Source organism: Pristiophorus japonicus, unplaced genomic scaffold (assembly GCF_044704955.1).
Source record: "Pristiophorus japonicus isolate sPriJap1 unplaced genomic scaffold, sPriJap1.hap1 HAP1_SCAFFOLD_89, whole genome shotgun sequence".
Taxonomy (NCBI): domain Eukaryota; kingdom Metazoa; phylum Chordata; class Chondrichthyes; family Pristiophoridae; genus Pristiophorus; species Pristiophorus japonicus.
Genome location: NW_027254813.1, coordinates 2,565,747 through 2,591,104, shown reverse-complemented (window position 1 = coordinate 2,591,104; position 25,358 = coordinate 2,565,747). Strand labels below are relative to the sequence as shown.

General features: G+C 46.9%; 1 protein-coding gene and 2 non-coding genes across 3 annotated transcripts; 2 read left to right on the top strand and 1 right to left on the bottom strand.

The window, feature by feature from the left end:
• Positions 1–4,732: 4,732 nt before the first annotated feature.
• LOC139257623 (uncharacterized PPE family protein PPE21-like) lies at positions 4,733–24,576 on the bottom strand. Its single transcript, XM_070874561.1, has 3 exons — positions 24,400–24,576; positions 6,105–6,506; positions 4,733–4,831 (listed from the first exon to the last, which is right to left on the bottom strand). The coding sequence occupies exons 1-3, from the start codon at positions 24,574–24,576 to the stop codon at positions 4,733–4,735; spliced, it is 678 nt and encodes a 225-aa protein (XP_070730662.1).
• On the top strand, positions 21,272–21,343 carry trnak-uuu (transfer RNA lysine (anticodon UUU)). The gene has a single exon. It is a non-coding gene; the product is annotated as a tRNA-Lys (tRNA).
• Positions 22,153–22,225, top strand: trnak-cuu (transfer RNA lysine (anticodon CUU)). Its single transcript has one exon. It is a non-coding gene; the product is annotated as a tRNA-Lys (tRNA).
• Positions 24,577–25,358: the final 782 nt, after the last annotated feature.

Here is a 25,358-nt window from a genome sequence, read left to right as displayed (position 1 = left end):
ATCAGTAGTGGGGAAAATGTTGGAATCAATTATTAAAGATGAATTAGCAGCGCATTTGGAACGCAGTGACAGTATCGGTCCAAGTCATCATGGATTTATGAAGAGGAAATCATGCTTGACAAATCTTCTGTAATTTTTTGTGGATGTAACTAGTAGAGTGGACAAGGAGAACCAGTGGAATTCATGTATTTGTAGTTTCAAAAGGCCTTTGACAAGGTCCCACACAGAGATTGGTGGGCAAAATCAAAGCACATAGTATTGGAGGGAATATACTGACGTGGATAGAGAACTGGTTGGCAGACAGGAAGCAGAGAGTCGGGATGAATGGGTCGTTTTCAAAATGGCAGGCAATGACCAGTGGAGTGCCGCAAGGCTCAGCGCTGGGACCCCAGCTCTTTACAATATACATTAACGATTTAGATGAATGAACTGAGTGTAATATCTCCAAGTTTGCAGATGACACTAAAGTGGGTGGCAGCGTCAGCGGTGAGGGGGATGCTAAAAGACTGCAGGTTGACTTGGACAGGTTAGGTGAGTGGGCAAATGCATGGAAGATGCAGTTTAATGTGGATAAATGTGAGGTTATCCATTTTGGGGGCAAAAACGCGAAGACAGAATATTATCTGAATGGTGGCAGATTAGGAAAAGTGAGGTGCAACGAGACCTGGGTGTCAAGGTTCATCAGACATTGAAAGTTGGCATGCAGGTTCAGCAGGCGATCAAGAAGGCAAATGATATGTTGGCCTTCACAGCTAGGGGATTTGAGTATAGGAGCAGGGAGATCTTAATGCAGTTATACAGGCTCTTGGTGTGGCCTCACCTGGAATATTGTATTCAGCTTTGGTCTCCTAATCTGAGGAAGGACGTTCTTGCTATTGAGGGAGTGCAGCGAATATTCTCCAGACTGATTGCCGGAATGGCAGGACTGCCATATGAGGAGAGATTGGATCACCTGGGCCTTTATACATTAGAATTTAGAAAGATGAGAGGGGATCTCATAGAAACATAAAATATTCTGTCAGGACAGGATAGATGCGGATAGAATGTTTTCAATGTTGGGGAAGTCCAGAACCAGGGGACACAGTCTTAGGATAAGGGGTAGGCCATTTAGGACTGAGATGAGGAGAAACTTCTTCACTCAGTGAGTTGTTAACCTGTGGAATTCCCTGCTGCAGAGAGTTGTTGATGCCAGTTCATTTGATTTATTCAAGATGGAGCTAGATGTGGCCCTTACGGCTAAAGGGATCAAGGGGTATGGAGAGAAAGCAGGAAAGAGGTACTGAGGGAGTGATCAGCCATGATCTTTTTGTATGGTCGTGCAGGCTCGAAGGGCCGAATTTCGATGATTCTATGAATCAAAGGTGATCTTACAGAAACATATAAGATTATGACAGGGCTTGACAAGGTGGTTGCAGAGAGGATGTTTCCACTGATGGGGGAGACTATAACTCAATGGCTTGATATTAGAATAAGGGGCCGCCCATTTAGAACTTAAAAGACGGGTCCCAGTGCCCGGGAGAAGGAACATCCTGAGCAACACATTTTACATCGTCATAGAATCAGAGAATGGTTACAACATGGAAGGAGGCCATTTTGCCCCTCGAGCCCATGCCGGCTGTTTGCAAGAGCTTCAGCTAATCCCACTCTATCTATACTGTGCACACCCCTCATGATTTTGAACACCTCTGTCAAATCTTCTCTCAATCCCTTTGTTTTTAAGAACATCCCAACTTCTCCAGACTATCCACGGAACTGAAGTCCCTCATCCCTGGAATCATTCTCGTAAATCTTTTCTGCACGCTCTCAAAAGGCCTTCGCATACTTACTAAAATGTGGAAGCCAGAATTACTCCAGGTCCAAGACCACGCCAAACTCTGTCGTTGAGCTACCATACATGGACAATATTTGCGTCTGCGAACATACAGAGGCTGAACTCCAAGTCATAGTCGACGTATTTACTGAGGCGTACCAAAGCATGGGCTTTACACTAAACATCTGTAAGTCCGACGTCTTCCACCAGCCTGTCCTCGCCAAATAGCACTCCCGATTCCACCCACCCCCCGCCCCGCAGTCATCAAAATCCATGGCGCGGCCCTGGACAACGTGGACCATTTTCCATACCTCGGGAACCTCTTATCAACAAGAGCAGACATTGATGACAAGATTCAACACCGCCTCCAGTGCCGCCTTCGGCCGCTTGAGGTAAAGAGTGTTTGAAGACCACGCCTTCAAATCTATCGACAAGCTCATGGTCTACAGGGCTGTAGTAATACCCACCCTCAGATACATGGACTATGTACAGTAGACACCTCAAGTTGCTGGGGAAATAACACCAACGAGATCTCCGCACGATCCTACAAATCCCCTGGGAGGACAGACACACCAACGTCGTCGGCCAGGCCAACATCCCCAGCATTGAAGCACGGACCACATTTGATCATCTCCGCTGGGCAGGCCACATTTTTCGCATGCCAGACACGAGATTCCAAAAGCAAGCACTCTAATCAGAACTCCTTCACAGCAACCGAGCCAAAGGTGTGGCAGAGGAAACGTTATAAGAACACCGTCAAAGCCTCCCTGATAAAGTACAACATCCCCACTGACACCTGGGAGTCCCTGGCTAAAGACCGCACTAAGTGTAGGAAGAGCATCCTGGAGGGTGCTGAGCACATCGAGAGTCATCGCCGAGAGCATGCAGAAATCAACTGCAGGCATCAGAAAGAACATGCGGCAAACCTGTGCCACCCACCCATTCCCTCAACGACTATCTGAACCACCTGTGACAGGGACTGTGGCTCTCGTATTGGACTGTTCAGCCACCTAAGGACTCATTTTTAGAGTGGAAGCATGTCTTCCTCGATCCGAGGGACTGCCTATGATGATGATGACGCAGAACTGCTCACAGTACTCCACTTGAGGCCGAACCAGAGTTTTATGCAGGTTCAACATAATATCCACACTTCTGTACTCTATACTGCTATTCATGAAGCCTGGGGTCCCGTAAGTTGTTGTAACTACTTTTTCAACCAGTGCTGCCACCTTCAGTGATTGGTGCACATAAACTCCTGGGTCTCTCTGTTCACGCACCCCTTTAGTTTATATTTCCTCTCCTCTTTCTTCCTCCCAAAATGTATCACTTTTGATCTTTTCTACATTAAATTTCATCTGAAACATCTGCCCATTCCGCAAGCCTGTCTATGTCTTTCTGAAGTCTATCACCATCATCCTCACTTTTCACTGTACTTCCAAGTTTTTTGTGAGCTTTAGATTTGGAAACTGTGCCCTGTACATCCCAGTCAAGGTCATTAATATAGATTTAAAAAAAAAACAGTAGCCCCAATACCAACCCCTGGGGAACACCACTTACTCCAGTCTGAAAAACAACCGTTCACCACCACTCTGTTTGTATCACTTAGCCACTTTCACATCCATGTTGCCACTGTCCCCGTTATTCCATGGGCTTCGTTTTTGTTGGTATTGGTAACACGCCTGGGATCAGTAAACACAAAACCCAGTCTGTTAATCACTTTCAGCTACTGGAGTTAGCATGTGTCTCACAGCATCTCTTCTACCTTCAATATGTGAATAGAGCATCTTGCCTGCAAACCTGGTTTAAGTTTATATCCACTCAGCAAATCTATTTAAGAAAAGCCTGTTGGCCAATGAGACACTGTTAATGTGCCAGTGTGCTACTGGTTTGATTGGCATTTTGCCGGTAATGGACTCCGTAATTGGTCTCCAAGGAAGGATATACTTGCATTGGATGCAGTTCAGAGAAGGTTCACTCGGAAGATGAGGTGGTTGACTTATGAAGATAGCTTGAATAGTTTGGGCCTAAGCACATTGGAGTTCAAAAGAATGAGAGGTGATTTTATCGAAACATAAGATAATGAAGGGGCTTGACAAGGTGGATGCAGTGAGGATATTTCCACTTATATGGGAAACTAAAACTCGGGGACATAGTCTTAGAATAAGGGGCCACCCAATTAAAACTGAGATACGGAATTTCTTCTCTGAGGGTTGTAAATCAATGGAATTCTCTGCCCAGGAGAGCTGTGGAGGCTGGGTCTTTGAATATATTTACGGCGGAGATAGAGAGATATTTGAGCGATAAGTGAGTGAAGACTTTTGGGGAGTGGGCAGGGAAGTGGAACTGAGTCCATGATCAGGTCAGCCATAATCTTATTGAATGGTGGATCAGGCCCGAGGGGCCAAATGGCCTACTCCAGCTTCTATTTCTTATGTTCTCATGTTCTAACTGAACATTTCTCCCAGGGTAACCTTATCTGTAATGAAATATATGCCTTTCAATAAGCCTCAGGTCCTTGCTCATGTCTGCTGCAGATTCCGGAGTTGATGGGATTGACCTATGACGATAGGTTGAGTAGGTTGGGCCTATACGCATTGGAGTTCAGAAGAATGAGGTGATCTCTGTGTGGCCCTGAAGGACCGTGTCCAGTCTGAAGTTCTGTTCCCCCTGTTAGATCCTCCCCACAGATTGTCCTTTCTCAGCTCCAGCCAGGTGATGCTAAACCCTCAGGTGGGAAAGACAAAAATCCACAGCAATGTGTTGAAAGCAACACTAATTTATGTATCTGTATCCCAAATATTAAACCCCTTTCCAGTTACAGGAGTTATTAACGTCAGCGGTACAGGAGTTATAAACCTCAACTATCAAAATGAAGTCAATACAGTCCAGAATGCGATTAGCAGCAGAATCCAACCCCTGCGGTCACTTGTGAACTCGCTGGTGTCTCAGCTGGCTGTCTGACAGAGATAATCCCTTCCCACACTCAGAGCAGGTGAACGGCCTCACCCCAGAGTGAACTCGCTGGTGTTTCAGCAGTTGGGATGATTCAGTGAATCCCTTCCCACAGTCAGACCAGGTGAATGGCCTCTTCCCAGTGTGAACTCGCTGGTGTATCAGCAGGTCGGATGACCGAGTGAAACCCTTCCCACACTCTGAACAGGTGAACGGCCTCTCCCCAGTGCGACCTCGCTGGTGTCTCAGCAGGCTGGATGATGCAGTGTATCCCTTCCCACACTCTGAACAGGTGAACGGTCTCTCCCCAGTGTGATCTCGCTGGTGTGCCAGCAGGTGGGATAACTGAGAGAATCCCTTCCCACAGTTGGAGCAGGTGAATGGCCTTTCCCCAGTGTAACCTCGCTGGTGTCTCAGCAGGTGGGATGATGCAGTGAATCCCTTCCCACAGTCAGAGCAGGTGAACGGTCTCCCCCAGTGTGAACTCGCTGGTGTATCAGCAGGTTGGATAACTGAGTGAATCCCTTCCCACAGTCGGAGCAGGTGAATGGCCTCTCCCCGGTGTGAAATCGCCGATATGTTTCCAGCTGGGACGGGTAGTTGAAACGTTTCCCACAATCCCCACATTTACACGGTTTCTCCCCAGTGTGACTGCACATGTGTCTCTCCAGTTTGGATGATTGGCTGAAGCCTTGTCCACACACAGAGCACGTGAACCGTTTCTCCCCACTGTGAACGGTGCCTTCTGCTTCCTTGGTCAAAAGCTGATAATATTCCAGTCCCGATGTACCAAGTGACAGTCAGACCTTGAGGTGATGTTTGGTTTGAGCTTCCAGTCTACAAATCCTCCCCTTTTAACACCCTGTAAAGTTAATTTCAAACAGGAAAAGTGAGTGTGAGAGAGAAAGCACAAAAACACAAAGGCAGGTTGTGAAATTGAGCTTAATGAATTTGGTCTTTTGTGGGGCCGGCACGAGAAATAAGTGACCATGAAAGCTGCCGGATTGTCGTAAAAACACATCTGGGTAACTGCTGGCCTTCAGGAAGGGGACCCACCTCCCTCGACAGGCCCACATGGGAAATTGTTGGCCTCACTGAGCCCAGTAGTACTGGGGTGAAACCCAGCAGCTTCTCCCCCCTCTCCATCCAGCTCAAACTGATGCAACAAACAGACCCACACAGGAGGCCAGTGAGTGACTTCCACATCCAGCGTCCACCTGATACAGAGCGGCTGGGAATTAATGGGCCTGCTGTATAAATGTAAGTTGTTGTTTTCCTGGTGTGAGGGAGGTGCTGCCCCCGGGGGTTGCTGGTGCCGGGCCCGGTGTCTCTGACTCAGTGCCCGAGTGCCGCACTCGGTGTTGCCCGGGTCCCGAGAGCCGCACTCGGTGTTGCCCGGGTCCCGAGAGCCGCACTCGGTGTTGCCCTGGTCCCGAGAGCCGCAAACGGTGTTGCCCGTGTCCCGAGAGCCGCACTCGGTTTTGCCCGGGGCCCAAGAGCCGCACTCGGTGTTGCCCGGGGCCCGAGAGCCACACTCGGTGTTGCCCGGTGCCCGAGAACTGCACTCGGTGTTGCCTGGGGAGCGAGAGCCGCACTCGATGTTGCCCGGGTCACGAGAGCCGCAATCGCTGTTGCCCGGGTAACGAGAGCCGCAATCGGTGTTGCCCGGGTCCGTCGAGCTGCACTCGGTCTTGCCCGGGGACTGAGAGACGCACTCGGTCTTGCCCGGGGAATGAGAGCCACACTCGGTTAAAAAGGAGGCAGACAAAAAGCAGGAAACTATAGACCAGTTCGCCTAACATCTGTGGTTGGGAAAATGTTGAAGAGTTCATTCTTTAAGAAGCATCAGCACGACATTTGGAAAAGCATAATTCGGTCAGGCAGTCAGCATGGATTTATGAAGGGGAAGTTAAGTTTGACAAATTTGCTGGAATTATTTGAGCATGTAAAGAACAGGGTGGATAAAGTGGGTATGGTGTTTTTCAACTCCCAGAAGGCATTTGACAAGGTGCCACATAAATGGTTACTGCACAAGATAAATATTCACGGGCTGGGGGTAATATATTCGCATGGATAGAGGATTGGCTAACTAACAGAAAACAGAGAAGTGGGGTGAATAGTTCATTCGTGGGTCGGCAATCAGTAACTAGTGGGGTGACGCAGGGATCAGTGCTGGGACCCCAACTATTTACAATCTATATTAACGAATTGGAAGAAGGGACCGACTGTAACGTCGCCAAGTTTGCTGGCGATAGAAAGATGGGAGGAAAGACGGCAGTCGGGAGCAGCGTCGAGAGCTGCGTGGAGAGGTCTATAAAAGGCACAGCAGGGAGTCCGGGGCCCAGCGGCGCCGGCAGTCGGGAGCAGCTTCGAGGAGTTGCGTGGAGAGGCCTATAAAAGGTGTACTTGTGCAGCTACAGGGAGAAGGCAAAAAAGAAGTAGAAAGGAAACAAAAGGTGACGTCACAGCCAAGAGGGTAAGTGATTGGCTGGTGATTAATGAGTAATTTTTCTTTTTGCTCTTCTATATCAGTGAGTAACTTTTAACATTGTTGTTGCCAATTTAAGTGTATCTAAGGGTGAAGTCATGGCAAGAGAGCTCGGTCGGGTGTTATGCTCCTCCTGTACCATGTGGGAACTCAGGGACGACACCAGTGTCCCTGACGACTATATCTGCAGGAAGTGTGTCCACCTCAAGCTCCTGATGGACCGCGTTGCGGAATTGGAGCTGAGTGTGGATTCACTCTGGAGCATCCACGATGCTGAGAATGACGTGAGTATCACGTGTAGCGAGTTGGTCGTACCGCAGGGAAAGGGTCCACAGCCAGATAGGGTATGGAAGACCAACAGGAAGAGCCGTGCAAGGAAGGTAGTGCAGGGGTCCCCTGTGGTAATCCCCCTGCAAAACATATACACCGCTTTGAGGACTGTTGAGGGGGATGACTCATCAGGGGAGGGCAGCAGCAGCCAAGTTCATGGCACCATGGCTGGCTCTGCTGCACAGGAGGGCAATAAAAAGAGTGGGAGAGCAATGGTGAGGGGAATAGTTAGGCGTTTCTGCGGCCGCGACCGAGACTCCAGGATGGTATGTTGCCTCCCTGGTGCAAGGATCAAGGATGTCTCGGCGCGGGTGCAGGACATTCTAAAAAGGGAGGGAGAACAGCCAGTTGTCGTGGTGCACATTGGTACCAATGACATTGGTAAAAAAAAGGAATGAGGTCCTACGAAACGAATTTAAGGAGCTAGGAGCTAAATTAAAAAGTAGGACCTCAAAAGTAGTAATCTCGGGATTGCTACCAGTGCCACGTGATAGTCAGAGTAGGAATCGCAGGATAGCGCAGATGAATACGTGGCTTGAGCAGTGGTGCAGCAGGGAGGGATTCAAATTCCTGGGGCATTGGAACAGGTTCTGGGGGAGGTGGGACCAGTACAAACTGGACGGTCTGCACCTGGGCATGACCGGAACCATTGTCCTAGGGGGAGTGTTTGCTAGTGCTGTTGGGGAAGATTTAAACTAATATGGCATGGGGATGGGAACCAATGCAGGGAGACAGAGGGAAACAAAAAGGAGGCAAAAGCAAAAGACAGAAAGGAGAAGAGGAAAAGTGGAGGGCAGAGAAACCCAAGGCAAAGAACAAAAAGGGCCACTGTACAGCAAAATTCTAAAAGGATAAAGGGTGTTAAAAAAACAAGCCTGAAGGCTTTGTGTCTTAATGCAAGGAGTATCCGCAATAAGATGGATGAATTAACTGTGCAAATAGATGTTAACAAATCTGATGTGATTGGTAATATAGAGACAAGGCTCCAGGATGATCAGGGCTGGGAACTCAATATCCAGTGGTATTCAACATTCAGGAAAGATAGAATAAAAGGAAAAGGAGGTGGGGTAGCATTGCTGGTTAAGGAGCAAATTAAGGCAATAGTTCGGTAGGACATTAGCTTGGATGATGTGGAATCCATATGGGTAGAGATGCAGAATACCAAAGGGCAAAAAACGTTAGTGGGAGTTGTGTACAGACCTCCAAACAGTAGTAGTGATGTTGGGGAGGGCATCAAACATGAAATTCGGGGTGCGTGCAATAAAGGTGCAGCAGTTATAATGGGTGACTTTAATATGCACATAGATTGGGTTAACCAAACTGAAAGCAATACGGTGGAGGAGGATTTCCTGGAGTGCATAAGGGATGGTTTTTTAAACCAATATGTCGAGGAACCAACTAGGGGGGAGGCCATCTTAGACTGGGTGTTGTGTAATGAGAGGGGATTAATTAGCAATCTCGTTGTGTGAGGCCCCTTGGTGAAGAATGACCATAATATGGTGGAATTCTGCATTAGGATGGAGAATGAAACAGTTAATTCAGAGACTATGGTCCAGAACTTAAAGAAGGGTAACTTTGAAGGTATGAGGCGTGAATTGGCTAGGAGAGATTGGCGAATGATACTGAAGGGGTTGACTGGGGATGGGCAATGGCAGACATTTAGAGACCGCATGGATGAACTACAACAATTGTACATTCCTGTCTGGCGTAAAAATAAAAAAGGGAAGGTGGCTCAACCGTGGCTATCAAGGGAAATCAGGGATAGCATTAAAGCCAAGGAAGTGGCATACAAATTGGCCAGAAATAGCAGCGAACCCAGGGATTGGGAGAAATTTAGAACTCAGCAGAGGAGGGCAAAGGGTTTGATTAGGGCAGGGAAAATGGAATAGGAGAAGAAGCTTGCAGGGAATATTAAGACGGATTGCAAAAGTTTCTATCGACATGTAAAGAGAAAAAGGTTAGTAAAGACAAACGTAGGTCCCCTGCAGTCAGAATCAGGGGAAGTTATAACTGGGAACAAAGAAATGGCGGACCAATTGAACAAGTACTTTGGGTTGGTACTCACTGAGGAGGACACAAACAACCTTCCGGATATAAAAGTGGTCGGAGGGTCTAGTAAGTAGGAGGAACTGAGGGAAATCCTTATTAGTCGGAAATTCTTTTGGGGTAATTGATGGGATTGAAGGCCGATTATTCCCCAGGGCCTGATGGACTGCATCCCAGAGTACTTAGGGAGGTGGCCTTGGAAATAGTGGATGCATTGACAGTCATCTTCCAACATGCCATTGATTCTGGATCAGTTCATATGGAGTTGAGGGTAGCCAATGTAACCCCATTTTTTAAAAAAGGAGGGAGAGAGAATACAGCGAATTATAGACCGGTCAGCCTGACATCGGTAGTGGGTAAAATGATGGAATCAATTATTAAGGATGTCATAGCAATGCATTTGGAAAGAGGTAATATGATAGGTCCAAGTCAGCATGGATTTGTGAAATGAAATCATGCTTGACAAATCTTCTGGAATTTTTTGAGGATGTTTCCAGTAGAGTGGACTAGGGAGAACTAGTTGATGTGGTATATTTTCACTTGCAGAAGTCTTTCGACAAGGTCCCACACAAGAGATTAATGTGCAAAGTTAAAGCACATGGGATTGGGGGTAGTGTGCTGACATGGATTGAGAACTGGTTGTCAGACAGGAAGCAAAGAGTAGGAGTAAATGGGGACTTTTCAGAATGGCAGGCAGTGACTAGTGGGGTACCGCAAGGTTGTGTGCTGGGGCCCCAGCTGTTTACACTGTACATTAATGATTTTGACGAGGGGATTAAATGTAGTATCTCCAAATTTGCGGATGACACTAAGTTGGGTGGCAGTGTGAGCTGCGAAAAAGATGCTATGAGGCTGCAGAGCGACTTGGATAGATTAGGCGAGTGGGCAAATTCATGCCAGATGAAGTATAATGTGGATAAATGTGAGGTTATCCACTTTGGTGGTAAAAACAGAGAGACAGACTATTATCTGAATGGTGACAGATTAGGAAAAGGGGAGGTTCAAAGAGACCTGGGTGTCATGGTACATCAGTCATTGAAGGTTGGCATGCAGGTACAGCAGCCGGTTAAGAAAGCAAATGGCATGTTGTCCTTCATAGCGAGGTGATTTGAGTGCAGGGGCAGGGAGGTGTTGCTACAATTGTACGGGGCCTTGGTGAGACCACACCTGGAGTATTGTGTACAGTTTTGGTCTCCTAACCTGTTGCTATTGAGGGAGTGCAGCGAAGGTTCACCAGACTGATTCACGGGATGGCGGGACCGACCTATCAAGAAAGATTGGATCAACTGGGCTTGTATTCACTGGAGATCAGAAGAATGAGAGGGGACCTCATAGAAACGTTTAAAATTCTGTCGGGGTTAGACAGGTTAGATGCAGGAAGAATGTTCCCAATGTTGGGGAAGTCCAGAACCAGGGGACACCATCTAAGGATAAGGGGGAAGCCATGTAGGACCGAGATGAGGAGGAATTTCTTCACCCAGAGAGTGGTGAACCTGTGGAATTCTCTACCACAGAAAGTTGTTGAGGCCAATTCACTAAATATATTCAAAAAGGAGTTAGATGAAGTCCTTACTACTAGGGGAATCAAGGGGTATGGTGAGAAAGCAGGAATGGGGTACTGAAGTTGCATGTTCAGCCATGAACTCATTGAATGGCGGTGCAGGCTAGAAGGGCCGAATGGCCTGCTCCTGCACCTATTTTCTATGTTTCTATGTTAATATGACACAAATAATCTGTAAAAGGACACAGACAGGCTAAGTCAGTGGGCAAACATTTGGCAGATGGAGTATAATGTTGGAAAGTGTGAGGTCATGCATTATGGCAGAAAAAAAATCAAGGAGCAAGTTATTATTTAAATGGAGAAACATTGCAAAGTGCTGCAGTACAGCGGGACTTGGGGGTACTTGTGCATGAAACACAAAAGGTTAATATGCAGGTACAGCAGGTGATCAGGAAGGCCAACTGAATCTTGGCCTTATTGCAAAGGGGCTGGAGTATAAAAGCAGGGAAGTCTTGCAACAGGTATACAAGTTATTGGTGAGGCCACACCTGGAATACTGCGTGCAGTTTTGGTTTCCATATTTATGAAAGGATATACTTGCTTTGGAGGAAGTTGAGAGAAGTTTCACTAGGTTGATTCCGGAGATGAGGGGTTGACTTATGAGAAAAGATTGAGGAGGTTTGGCCTCGACTCATTGAATTCAGAAGAACGAATGAGAGGTGATTTATCGAAATGTATAAGATAATGAGGGGGCTTGACACGGTGGTAGCAGAGAGGATGTTTTCACTGATAGGGGAGACGAGAACTCGGGGACATAATCTTGGAGTCAGGGGCCCCCATGTAAAACTGAGGTGAAGAGGAATTTCTTCTCTCAGAGGGTTATAAACCTGTGGAATGCGCTGCCTCAGAGACCTGTGGAAGCTGGGACATTGAATATATTTAAGACAGAGATAGACATTGTCTTAACTGATCAGGGAATAAGGGGTTATGGGGAGCGGGCAGGGAAGTGGTCCTGAGTCCATGATCGGATCAGCCATGATCGTATTAAATGGTGGAGCAGGATCGAGGGTCCATATGCCTACTCCTGCTCCTATTTCTTCTGTTCTTATTTTCTTATATAGTTGGTGCCTTGTATGGGAGTGTGGATTTGATTCTGTATCTGTCCATCTCTGACATGTGGATGAGGATTTTACTCTGCATGTTCGTTTCTGACACGAGAGCGTGGATTTTATACTGCACCTGTCAATTTCTGGTAATTGCCTGTGGGTTTCATTCTGTATCAAAAGGGCCATATTACAACATAATTCTAAAAGGACAAAGAGTGTTTAAAAAAACAAGCCCGAAACTCTGAGTCTCAAAGCGAGAAGCATTTGTAATAAGGTGGACGAATTAACTGCACAGATAGCTGTTAACTGATATGATGCAATTGGGATTACTGAGACATGGCTCCAGGGTAACCAAGGCTGGGAACACAACATCCAGGCGTATTCAATATTCAGGAAGGATTGCCAGAAAGGAAAAGGAGGTGGGGTAGTGTTAATGGTTAAAGAGGAGGTTAACGCAATAGTAAGGAAGGACATTGGCTGGGATAATGTGGAATCTATATGGGTAGAGCTGCGAAACACCAAGATTAGAGGGACTAATTGATGTCCTGTTTCTGACTGCTCCATATTTGATCGTGGCGGAGGAGCGGTGTGAGATCGGGGCTCAGGAGAGGCGAGGGCCCAGGGACAGCACGGGCCAGCCCACACTGCGATCTATGGTTAGTCGGCACATGTGTACACACTAGGTCCATGCAGCAGAGCTTGGTCCGTGGTCGCCTTGGGTAATCCTTGCCTCTGGACCAAGACCGAGCTCTGTAAAGCCCGTGTGGTGGCAGGTGTGCAACGGTCACCCCACGTTAAAACAATCCACCCACAGGCATCTTCCACCCTTCAGGATGTAGTTCGGGACCAAGATTGTCATGTCCCTCATCGAAACACCTGTGAACTCATCCCATTTTAGTGTGGAAACAAATCATCCTCGATCCGAGGGACTGCCTAATACTGTACTATTAACAAAATGCAGTATCTCACAGCCCTGTTACATTGGCTGGTTTCTCTGTACAGTTCTGTACACACTCAAACTCTACACAGTGTCTCTCACTCCGTCCTGTTTCCAGCCCTGACGGTGCAGAAAGACCCTCTCAAAGCTACACGTTCCGGCTGCTTTCAGTTGAGTTGTGAGAGATTATTAAAGGATCCTGCATCTCCGCCGCGCTTCTCAACAGCAGCTCGAAGCCGCAAACAACCCATCGACTAATCGCTCGTCCACAGCTCCACAGTGAGTGAGGCCGGGACTGTCATGTATGCAACCAGCATTGTAACCCACGTATAATCTGACCTAAGTTGTACACTGTGAGAACAACGACCACTTGGTGGTGAACTTGTTCGCGACATTCCTAACCTGAACCTTCAGGTACAAAAGGGGAAGCTCCACCCACTTCCATCACTTGAGTGCTAAGAAATAAAAGACAGGTCACAGACTGACCTTCCCTGAAGCATGGGCCTCGTGTGCATTTACACTCTATAGTAAGGACTTATCAATGGCGACGAGAAACTGGGATTTGAACCACACGAGCAAGGCCAAGAGCAGAACCGACAAGAGGTTCTATGTGAAGCAATGGTTGGGACAGAGATGCAACATTGTTAAAGCATCACACAGTTCTCCAGGCAGCCAAGGGCAGTCAGGCATGACCCAATATATAGCCAAACCCAGAGGGGGAGTTCGACAGAGAAGATGGCAAGCTGAATAGCGATTCACGTCATTGCAAGGGACAATGCGGCCAGTAATGGGGCCATCAACACCTGTTAATCGTGCACTCAAGGACAATCACGGGGCAGACAGTGACGATCGACTGGCAAGAGACCTTTTGTTTCCAACAGCAGCTCATGTTGGAGGCATGGAGGCACACACTCAGCCAGAGTTTGCAGAGATGAGCAAAGTACATGCAGAAATTGCAGAAATGAACAGTGGGGGAAATCGCTAGAAGCTGAAGTTCATCGAGTTCATGTGGAGCACGTATAAAGTTCATACCCCAGGACGCCAGCGATAATGATGAAAGTGCTCCTCAATGGCATCCCAGTATCAGTGGAGCTAGACACGTGGGCCAGCCAGTCCCTGATGGGTATCAAATAGTTCGAAAAGTTGTGTGCGTCCAAGGCCAGGTGGCCAAAATTATTGCCGATTGACGCACAGCTACGAACGTACACAAAGGATATCATTCTGGTGCTAGGCAGCGCCACAGTAGTCGTGACCCACAAGTTCGCTTGCTGTCATGAACTGGAAATGGGGCGATGTCAATGCAATTTCCTCTGTGGAGCGAGTATCATGCTCACAGATCCTGAACAAATTTGACTCATTATTTCAACCCGGCATTGGCACTTTCATGGGGGCCAAGGTAGTGATTCACATGAACCCGGACGCCATGCCAGTACACCACAAGGTCAGGGCAGAGCCGTGCGTGATGCGGGAAACGATAGAAGGCGAATTGGACCGCCTGCTAAGGGAAGGCATCATCTCGCCAGACGAATTCAGTGACTGGGCGAGCCCGATTGTGCCGGTGCTCAAGGCGGATAGGTCGGTCAGGATATGTGGTGATTAGAAGGCCACCATCAATCGGGTGTCATTCCAAGACCAGTACCCGCTACTGAGAGCGGAGGACCTCTTTGCGATGCTATCCGGTGGCAATCTTTTTTCAATATTAGACCTGACCTCAGCTTACATGACCCAGGAGCTGGCGAGTGAGTCGAAGAAGCTGACCACCATCACGACACACAAGGGGTTGTTTGAGTACAACAGATGTCCGTTCGGGATTCGTCGGTTGCCGCGATCTTACAATGAAATATGGAAAGCCTCCTCAAGTCGATTCGACGGACGGTGGTTTTTCAAGACGACATCCTCATCACGGGTTACGATACTGAAGAACACCTCCACAACCTGGAGGAGGTGCTACGCAGAGTGGACCGGATAGGGCTGCGACTGAAAAAGGCGAAGTGCGTCTTCATAACTCCAGAGGTAGAATTCCTGGCGAGAAGGGTAGCAGCAGACGGGATCAGCTCTACTGCCTCCAAAACGGAAGCGATCCAGAGAGCACCCAGACCCCGTAACACGACGGAGCTGCATTCGTTCCTGGGGCTCCTGAACTATTTTGGTAACTTTCTTCCCAAATTGAGCAAGCTGCTAGAGCCGCTACACGTGCTCCTACGCAAAGATCACGAATGTGTCTGGGGGGACAGCCAGAAAAGGACTTTTAATAGAGCTCGCAATTTGTTATGTTCCAACACTCTGTTAACGCTATATGACCCATGTAAGAAACTTGTGTTAACGTGCGATGCGTCGTCCGATTGTGTCGGGTGTGTGTTGCAGCATGTAAATGCCAAGTGTCAGTTACAGCCGGTTGCTTAGGCCTCCAGAAGTCTGTCCCAGGCAGAAAGGGGCTACGGGATGGTAGAAAAGGAGGCGCTCGCATGTGTATATGCAGTAAAGAAAATGCACCAATACCTGTTTGGCAGGAAATTTGAGCTGGAGACAGATCACAAACCCCTAACGTCCCTTTTGGCAGACAAAAAGGCCATAAGTGCAAATGCATCGGCCCGCATACAGAGGTGGGCACTCACTTTAGCCGCCTATGACTACACAATTCGGCACAGACCGGGCACCGAAAACTGCGCCGATGCACTCAGCAGGCTCCCACTCGCCACCACTGAGGGGGCTACCGAGCATGGTGCTGAGATGGTCATGGCTGTTGAAGCTTTCGGAAGTGAAGGCTCACCCGTGACAGCCCGTCAGATTAAAGTCTGGACAAATAGAGACCCGCTATTGTCTCCAGTCAAGAAATGTGTCCTGAATGGGGACTGGGCAGCCACGTACAGGGCATGTCGTGAGGAAGTTAAACTATTTCACAGGCGCAGGGATGAACTCTCGATTCAGGCCGATTGCCTACTGTTGGGAAGCCGCGTAGAAACCAGATGGGCAGAGAGGTGTTCATCAGAGAACTCCACAATGAGCACCCGGGCATTGTCATGAGGAAGGCAATTGACAAGTCACACATTTGGTGTACAGGGAAAGACGCAGATCTGGAACTTTGCGTTCGCAGGTGCAACACGTTTGCCCAGTTGGGTAATGCGCCCAGGGAAGCCCCCACTAGCACATGGTCCTGGCCCACCAAGCCTTGGGCACGCATCCATGAGGACTACGCAGGTCCTTTAAAAAATGTTTTTTTGGTTGTAGTAGACGCCTGCTCCATAAGAAACATAAGAAACATAAGAATTAGGAACAGGAGTATACCATCTACCCCCTCGAGCCTGCTCCGCCATTCAACAAGATCATGGCTGATCTGGCCGTGGACTCAGCTCCACTTACCCACCCGCACCCCGTAACCCTTATTTCCCTTAGTGGTTTAACATCTATCTATCTGTGACTTGAATACATTCAATGATCTCGCCTCAACTGCTTCCTTGGGCAGATAATCCCACAGATTCACAAACCTCTGGGAGAATAAATTGCTTCTCAACTCGGTTTTAAATTGGCTCCCCCGTATTTTGAGGCTGTGCCCCCTAGTTCTAGTCTCCCCTACCAGTGGAAACAACATCCCTGCCTCTATCTTGTCTATCCCTTTCATTATTTTAAATGTTTCTATGAGATCATCCCTCATCCTTCTGAACTCCACCGAGTAAAGACCCAGTCTCCTCAATCTATCATCATAAGGTAACGCCCTCATCTGCGGAATCAGCCGAGTGAATCGTCTCTGTATCCCCTCCAAAGCCAGTATATCCTTCCTTAAGTAAGGTGACCAAAACTGCACGCAGTACTCCAGGTGCGACCTCACCAATACCCTATACAGTTGCAGCAGGACCTCCCTGCTTTTGTACTCCATCCCTCTCGCAACGAAGGCGAACATTCCATTCACCTTCCTGATTACCTGCTGCACCTGCAAACTAACTTTTGGGGATTGATGCACAAGGACCCCGAGATCCCTCTGCACCGCAGCATGTTATAATTGCTCCCCATTCAAATCATATTCGTTTTTAGTGTTTCTTTTTCCCAAGGTGGATGACCTCACACTTTCCGACATTGTATTTCATCTGCCAAACCTTAGCCCATTCGCTTAACCTATACAAATCTCTTTGCAGCCTCTCTGTGTCCTCTACACAACCCGCTTTCCCACTAATCTTTGTATCATCTGCAAATTCTTTTACACTACACTCTGTCCCCTCTTCCAGGTCATCTATGTATATTGCAAACAGTTGTGGTCCCAGCACCGATCCCTGTGGCACACCACTAACCACGGATTTCCAAACTGAAAAGCACCCATTTATCCCGACTCTCTGCTTTCTGTTCGCCAGCCAAATCTCGATCCATGCTAATACATATCCTCTGACTCCGCGTAGCTCTATCTTCGGAAGTAACCTTTTGTGTGGTACCTTATCGAATGCCTTTTGGAAATCTAAATACACCACATCCATCGGTACACCTCTATCCACCATGCTCGTTATATCCTCAAAGAATTCCAGTATATTAGTTAAACATGATTTCCCCTTCATGAATCCAAGCTATCTGCTTGATTGCACTAAGCCTATCGAGATGTCCCGCTATTTCTTCCTTAATGATAGTTTCAAACATTTTCCCACCTACAGATGTTAAACTAACCGGCCTATAGTTACCTGCATTTTGTCTGCCCGCTTTTGTAAAGAGAGGCGTTACATTAGCTGCTTTCCAATCCGCTGGTACCTCCCCAGAGTCCAGAGGATTTTGGAAGATTATAACGAATGCATCTGCTATAACTTCCGCCACCTCTTTTAATACCCTGGGATGCATTTCTTCAGGACCAGGGAACTTGTCTACCTTGAGTCCCATTAGCCTGTCCAGCACTACCCGCCTAGTGATAGTCATTGTCTCAAGTTCCTCCCTTCCCACATTCCTGTGACCAGCAGTTTCTGGCATAGTTTGTGTGTCTTCCACTGTGAAGACCGAAGCAAAATAATTGTTTAAGATCTCAGCCATTTCCACATTTCCCATTATTAAATCCCCCTTCTCATCTTCTGAGGGACCAACATTTACTTTAGTCACTCTTTGCCGTTTTATATATCGGTAAAAGCTTTTACTATCTGTTTTTATGTTTTGCGCAATTCTAATTTCGTAATCTATCTTTCCTTTCCTTATTACTTTCTTAGTCATTGTTTGCTTTCGTTTAAAATTTTCCCAATCTTCTAGTTTCCCACTAACCTTGGCCACCTTATACGCATTGGTTTTTAATTTGATACTCTCATTTATTTCCTTTGTTATCCACAGCAAGTTATCCCTTCTCTTACTGCCCTTCTTTTTCACTGGAATATATTTTTGTTGTGCACTATGAAAGAGCTCCTTAAAAGTCCTCTGCTGTACCTCAATTGTGCCACCGTTTATTCTGTGTTCCCAGTCTACTTTCACCAACTCTGCCCTCATCCCACTGTAGTCCCCTTTGTTTAAGCATTGTATGCTCGTTTGAGACACTACTTCCTCACCCTCAATCTATATTACAAATTCAACCATGCTGTGATCACTCCTTCTGAGAGGATCTTTTACTAGGAAATCGTTCATTATTCCTGTCTCATTGCACAGGACCAGTCTAAGATAGCTTGCTCCCTTGTAGGTTCTGTAACATATTGTTCTCAGAAACAATCCTGTATGCATTCTATGAATTCCTCCTCCAGGCTACCCCGTGCGATTTGATTTGACCAATCAATATGTAGGTTAAAATCCACCATGATTACTGCCGTTCCTTTTTCACATGCCTCCATTATTCCCTTGATTATTGCCCACCCCACCGTCAAGTTATTATTTGGGCGCCGATAAACTACGCCCACCAGTGACTTTTTCCCCTTACTATCTCTAATCTCCACCCACAATGATTCAACATTTTGTTCATTAGAGCCAATATCATCTCTCACAAATGCACTGATGTCATCCTTTATTAACAGAGCTACGCCACCTCCTTTCCCTTCTTGTCTATCTTTCCGAATTGTCAGCTACCCCTGCATGTTTAATTCTCAGTCTTCGCCACCCTGCAACCACGTTTCTGTAATGGCCACCAAATCATACCCATTTGTCATGATTTGTGCCGTCAACTCATTAACTTTATTTTGAATGCTGCGTGCGTTTAGATAAAGTATTTAATACTAGTTTTTAATCGATGATTTTTAGTTTTGACCCCTCCTGCAGCCCCTTTATATTCATACATATTGTCCCTTCCTATTACCTTGTGGTTTACACTTACCCCAGTGCTCCTCTGCTCTGTTGCCTCCTGCCTTTTGCATTCTTTCTTGGGGTCCTTTTTATCTGCGCTCTCACCCACCCTAACTAGCTCAGAGCCCTCTCCGGCGTTCTGAATACTCCTCGCATTGAGGCACCGAGCTTTCAGGCTTGCCTTTTTATTCCACTTTGACCCTTTAGAATATTGATGTACAGTGGCCATTTTTGGTTTTTGCCTTGGGTTTCTCTGCCCTCCACTTTTACTCATCTCCTTTCTGTCTTTTGTATCTGTCTCCATTTTGTTTCCCTCTGTCTCCCTGCATTGGTTCCCATCCCCCTGCCATATTAGTTTAACTCCTCCCCAACAGCACTATCAAACACTCCCCCCTAAGGACTTTGGTTCAGGACCTGCCTCGGTACAGACCGTCTGGTTTGTACTGGTCCGACCTCCCCCAGAACCGGTTCCAATGCCCCAGGAATTTGAATCCCTCCCTGCTGCACCACTGCTCAAGCCACGGATTCATCTGAGCTATCCTGCGATTCCGACTCTGACTAGCACGTGGCATTGGTAGCAATCCCGAGATTACTACTTTTGAGGTCCTACTTTTTAATTCAGCTTCTAGCTCCTTAAATTCATCTCGTAGGACCTCATCCATTTTTTTATCTAAATCTTTGGTACCAATGTGCACCATGACAACTGGCTGATCTCCCTCCCTTTTCAGAATGTCCTGCACCCGCTCCGAGACATCCTTGACCCTTGCACCAGGGAGGCAACATACCATCCTGGAGTCTCGGTTGCGGCCGAAGAAACGCCTATCTATTCCCCTTTAAATCGAATCCCCTATCACTATCGCTGTCCCAATCTTTTTCCTGCCCTTCTGTGCAGCAGAGCCAGCCACGGTGCCATGAACTTGGCTGCTGCTGCACTCCCTTGATGAGTCTGCCCCCTCAACAGTCCTCAATGTGAGGCCAACGTGATATCCGCTACACTGCAGCCCATCAAAGGGCGAGAAACCACTGAATATAAAGGATGAGCTCACAAATATCAGGAGCAGTGCAGACTGGTCAATGTCAAACCCTCCTTTCTTATTCAGCAGTGGCATGAATGGGAGTCAGACGCCACAAAATTTGATTAAATACACAAATACAAGCAACACTTGCAAATCTTTTCAGTGTAAAATTCTTTCACTTTATTTGAAATGCAACAGCGTTGAATCTGAAAATACGCATGTTGGGATTTTATCTTTACTACTGATTGTATGTTGTGTGCACGGTAGGAATAACCGGTGCTGTTAAATTTCATAAAATTTGCCCAGATTCGTGGTGTCATCGGCAATGAGGATTTTGAACCAGAAAGCTATAATACAGTGAGTAAAATGGGATATGGTTTTCGAGTTAAGATGCAAAGCACAGGACAAATGATTGAAGTATGGACTGTTCCTGAGTAAGCATTTGTTTGATTGTGTAAAAGAAGGTGAGGGGTTAATTAATGATGGTTTCCCGTGAAAGCAAGAGAAAAGTTTAAGAAGAAACCATACGGTGCCTGTCAGGTGAGCGCTGTTTGTGATACCTGGTGGGAATGGACCGAGATTTTAAAGCCCATTGCATTACAGAACCTTCATAGAGGCGAACATCTCCAGCTCACTGTGTAGGTCTCATGGTGCAATGGTAGCGTGTCTGACTCCAAATCCGAAAATTGCTTGTTCAAATCACGTCGTGGTCACTGCTCTTTCGGATATTGTTCTTCCAGAATTAATATTTCCTTTGCTGTTTGGCAAAAACCAGACCCTTGCTCCAAGGGCTGTCTCATTGTTTCCAAGGTGTCAGGCGGAGAATTATTTTTATTTAAAAAAATACTTTATCCAAACCAGGTTCCCTGATGGTCTAGTGGTTAGGATTTAGTGCTTTTAACGCCACAGCACGGGTTCGATTCCCGGTCAGGGAAATTTTACTTTTAATTCAAAACCTTATAAAAAAATAGTTCATCTATTTTACACATCTTTATGCATCTCCTGTGTAAAAAAAAAATGAAGCATTGATTTAAACATCGTTAATTAATACATACAATTCTATTGTCATATGATATATTTTGCTCTGAGCATATGAGGAACTTTTCTCCCGATCCCATTGGGTTTAATTTTGGTAATCTGGTGCTGAAAGTGGAGATGTTTCCGCAGTGTACCGCAAATCATAGACACCATCAGAGGCAGTCTCTCGGGATCGAGGAGGACTTCCTTCCATCCCAAAGTGAGTCCTTTGATGGCTGAACATTCCGATACGAGAGCCACAGACCCTGTTACAGGTGGGACAGACATACGTCGAGGGAAGGGGTCGGTGGGACTGGTTTGCCGTGTGCTCCTTCCGCTGCCTGCGCTTGGTCTCTTCATGCTCCTTGCGTCTAGAGTCAAAGAGCTCAACGCCCTCCCAGAAGGACTTTCTCCACATCGGGCGGTCTGCGGCCAGGGCCTCCCAGGTGTCAGTGGTGATGTCGCACTTTACCAGGGAGGCTTTGAGGGTGTCCTTATAATGTTTCCCCTGTCCTCCTTTGGCTCGTTTACCCTGAAAGGAGCTCCGCATAAAGACGTAAACATAAACACGTAAGGATGAGGGGCCGGAGTTGGCCATTCGGCCCCTCCAACCTGGTCCACCATTCAAGAAGATCCTGGCAGTTCTTCAAAAGCAAGTTTGAACATCTGGGGCGGAGACAACAGGCGCCTGGCTGCAATGAGTGATAAAAACCTGCGTTGAATGGAAGCCTGGCTAGCTCAGTCGGTAGAGCATGAGACTCTTAATCTCAGGGTCGTGGGTTCGAGACCAACGTTGGGCGATTTCTTTTCATTTAATGTTGCTTCAATGGAAAACCTCTGACCGAAACGGCACAAAACAAAAATGTTGCTTTCAAAGTCATTAAACTCCGAAATTTCCACGCCCCGCGAATCTCCTAAATCAGATGCCTCTAGTTTTGGCGACTCAATCCATGTCCCTTTGCAATGTTGTGCTCCCAGCCACACTATAAAATGTGCCACAAACTGATCGAATCATGGAATGGTTACAGCACGGAAGACCATTCGGCCCATCGAACCCGTGCCGACCCTCAGCGAGTCCCACTCCCCGCCCTTTCCCCGTAGCCCTGCAATTGTTTTTCCTTCAGACACTTATCCAACTCCCGTCTGAAAGATAAGATTGAGTCTGCCTCCACCGCCCTTTCAAGCCGTGCATTCCAGATCCTAACCACTCGCTGCTAAATGGCCATCTCCTGTTCCTATGTATGAAGTCTGGGAAACACGAGATCAATTCCTGCCACGCTCACAGCCTTCCGAAATACAGCACCGTCATTCTCTTCTCGTAAAACCAGCTCCTGAAGTATCGGCCAGCTGTGTAGGTTAAAGCTCTGGTTATATTCCTAAGGTTGCTTTAGACGCAGTGTTTCTGTAGTGTAGTGGTTATCATATTCATCTCACACGTGAACGAGCCCCGGTTCGAGCCCCCGTGGAAATTATATTTTGGAGAATACTTTTGCTGTGAAATAAATTTAACAAAAGTCGCCCCAGGTTCCTTGTCGCATGAGCACTGAACATTTTAAACCAGTCTCCAACATACGGAGTGAGTAAATCAGATAGGGGAGAAAACTTCATCAATGATTCAAAATCCTTAAATAATTAAAGTTCAGTTATTGAAGTTTCCACTGTCCCTCAGTAACAATTCTACAAAACAACGCTGTCGGTTAATGAATGGTGCATAAGACAAATAATCTTCACCCATCCCCATCCCCCGGCACACAGTTTAATTAGTTGCATGTCATTATTTTAAAGATTTTGAATGGAAGAATTATTTTCTGAATTCGTACTCCCTCCGTGAGCGCCGCATCACGAAACGAGCAGGAAACACATTAAAGAGTTTACCACAATTGCTGACATTTCTTTGCTTTTTTCTTGTGTTTTTTCAGCTATTCGTCCTTTTCAGCTCCTGACTGCGGATATTGCTGTGATTAAACCTGAACACAATGCAATGTCTGTCTCACTGTTTCCCCGGTGTCAGGCAGAGATACGCCTTCTGCCCTCATTTGTTGCATGTGACAGAACACAAAAGTTCAAAATCAACCTGCAGGTGGCCACCCACAGCAGTGAATAGGCAGGATGGCCGAGCGGTATGCGGTGCTGTGTTTAGATCACTGTCTCCTCTGGAGATATTATTTTTGCACCAAAAACTAATGTGCGATAAAATGGAACAAGAGCAATCCGGGGTGCATTGTCACATGATGTAAGCTACCTCGGACCCGGATCAAAGTTCCCCGGACACCGTGCACAATCTCAGGAAAACAACCGGGGAGAGGATATCCCGGCAACTGGGCCTTCCAGTAACACTGAACAAGTGCCCGGTCTGAAACTTTCCAGAGTAATAACTTGTAACTGGAGCTTCTAGCAGTGCGGATGGCCAAGCGGTCTAAGGTGCTGTGTTCAGGTCACAGTCTCCTCTGGAGATGTGGGTCAAATCCCACTCCTGACATTCAGTGTTTTTAATTGCAAACTCATTTGTTTGGACACCACTCTCAAGTGCTTTGGGACATCCATCGAACTTTATAAAATGACCCCACTTCAATTGCAAACAATGATATCGAAGTTACTTCTCAAACCGGGAATCGATCCTGGGTGGCTGTAACGAAAGGAATGGTTTTGTGAAGCATTGAAATGTGCCCGATAAATATCTCGCACTGCTCATTTAAAAACACGGTTATAATTTGTTTCATTGCAAAAGAAGGCAGGCTCGAAGGGCCAAACGGCAGACTCCTGCTCCTGGTTCTTGTGTTCTTATACAGAGCACAGAACATATGATCAAATGATCAACTCTCCCTCAGTTCGCATTTTGTTCATTGTGCAAAAGAAGATTATGGGTTCATTAATGATGTTTTCCTGTGAAAGCACCATAAAAGTTTAAGGACAATAATTCACCCAACATGGGGCTCAAACCCACGACCCGGAGATTAAAAGCCTAATACTTTACCGACTGAACTAGCCGGGCCTGCTTAAGGTGCATCTTCCTGTCGCTGATTGCTGCCAGGCGCCTGTTGGTATCGCCCCGTGGCTTTATCTCGAGCTTTATCTCGAGCTTCAAACCACGATACCGGTACTCCTGAATTTCAAGGCTTGTACGGAGATCAATCATCAAAAGCCGTGTCATTAAGCACAGCTGGGCCGTCAATTTTCTGATCGCAAAGTGCTTTCAATCCTTGTCAATATCTCTTGTCTATTTGCCGATGTTACCCGATTCCGACGGTTTCTCTGGCTCTTTAATCTGTGTGTGGTCACCTGCATGTTGATTCTCGATGAATGCCTGTGTTTGTGTATTCTACAACAATAGAAAATGTTTCTTATATATTTCTTACATTCTCTCCAATGCCTTGATATCCTTCCTAAATTGTGGTGCTCAGAACTGTAAACAGTTCTCCAACTGAGGCCTAAACCGGGAGTGAAAAGGTATGGTACAACTTCTTCGCTGGTGTCCTCTATTTCACTTCATATAAAGCCAAGGGCCCTGTATTCTTTTTAAACAACTTAGTAACTTATCTACCCAGCTTCAAAGATTTATGTGATTAAATCACTCAATCCTTCTGCTTCTCTTTTAACACAATACCATTTAGTTTATGTTTTCTCATATCACCTCCCTTTGTTTCCCAGACCTTACACACAGGTACAGGAGGAGGCCCATTCAGCCCCTCGAGCCTGTAGCACAGGAACAGGAGGAGGCCCATTCAGCCCCTCGAGCCTGATACGCAGGAACAGGAGGAGGCCCATTTAGCCCCTCGAGCCTGTAACACAGGAACAGGAGGAGGCTATTCAGCCGCTCGTGCCTGTTACACAGGAACAGGAGGAGGCCCATACAGCCTCTCGAGCCTGTTACACAGAAACAGGAGGAGATCCATTCAGGCCCTCGAGCCTGTTACACAGGAACAGGAGGAGGCC

Bases quoted from the DNA above. Each gene is read 5' to 3' on its own strand.
- LOC139257623 (XM_070874561.1), bottom strand. From the start codon at position 24,576: ATGACACGGCTTTTGATGATTGATCTCCGTACAAGCCTTGAAATTCAG. The intron at 6,507-24,399 runs GTAAAGTATTAG...TTTTTAACCGAG, and splicing joins AGGCCCGGCTAGTTCAGTCG to TGTGGCTCTCATTCCCCGGG. The intron at 4,832-6,104 runs GCACTGAGTCAG...CTGAAACACCAG, and splicing joins ACACCGAGTGCGGCACTCGG to CGAGTTCACTCTGGGGTGAG.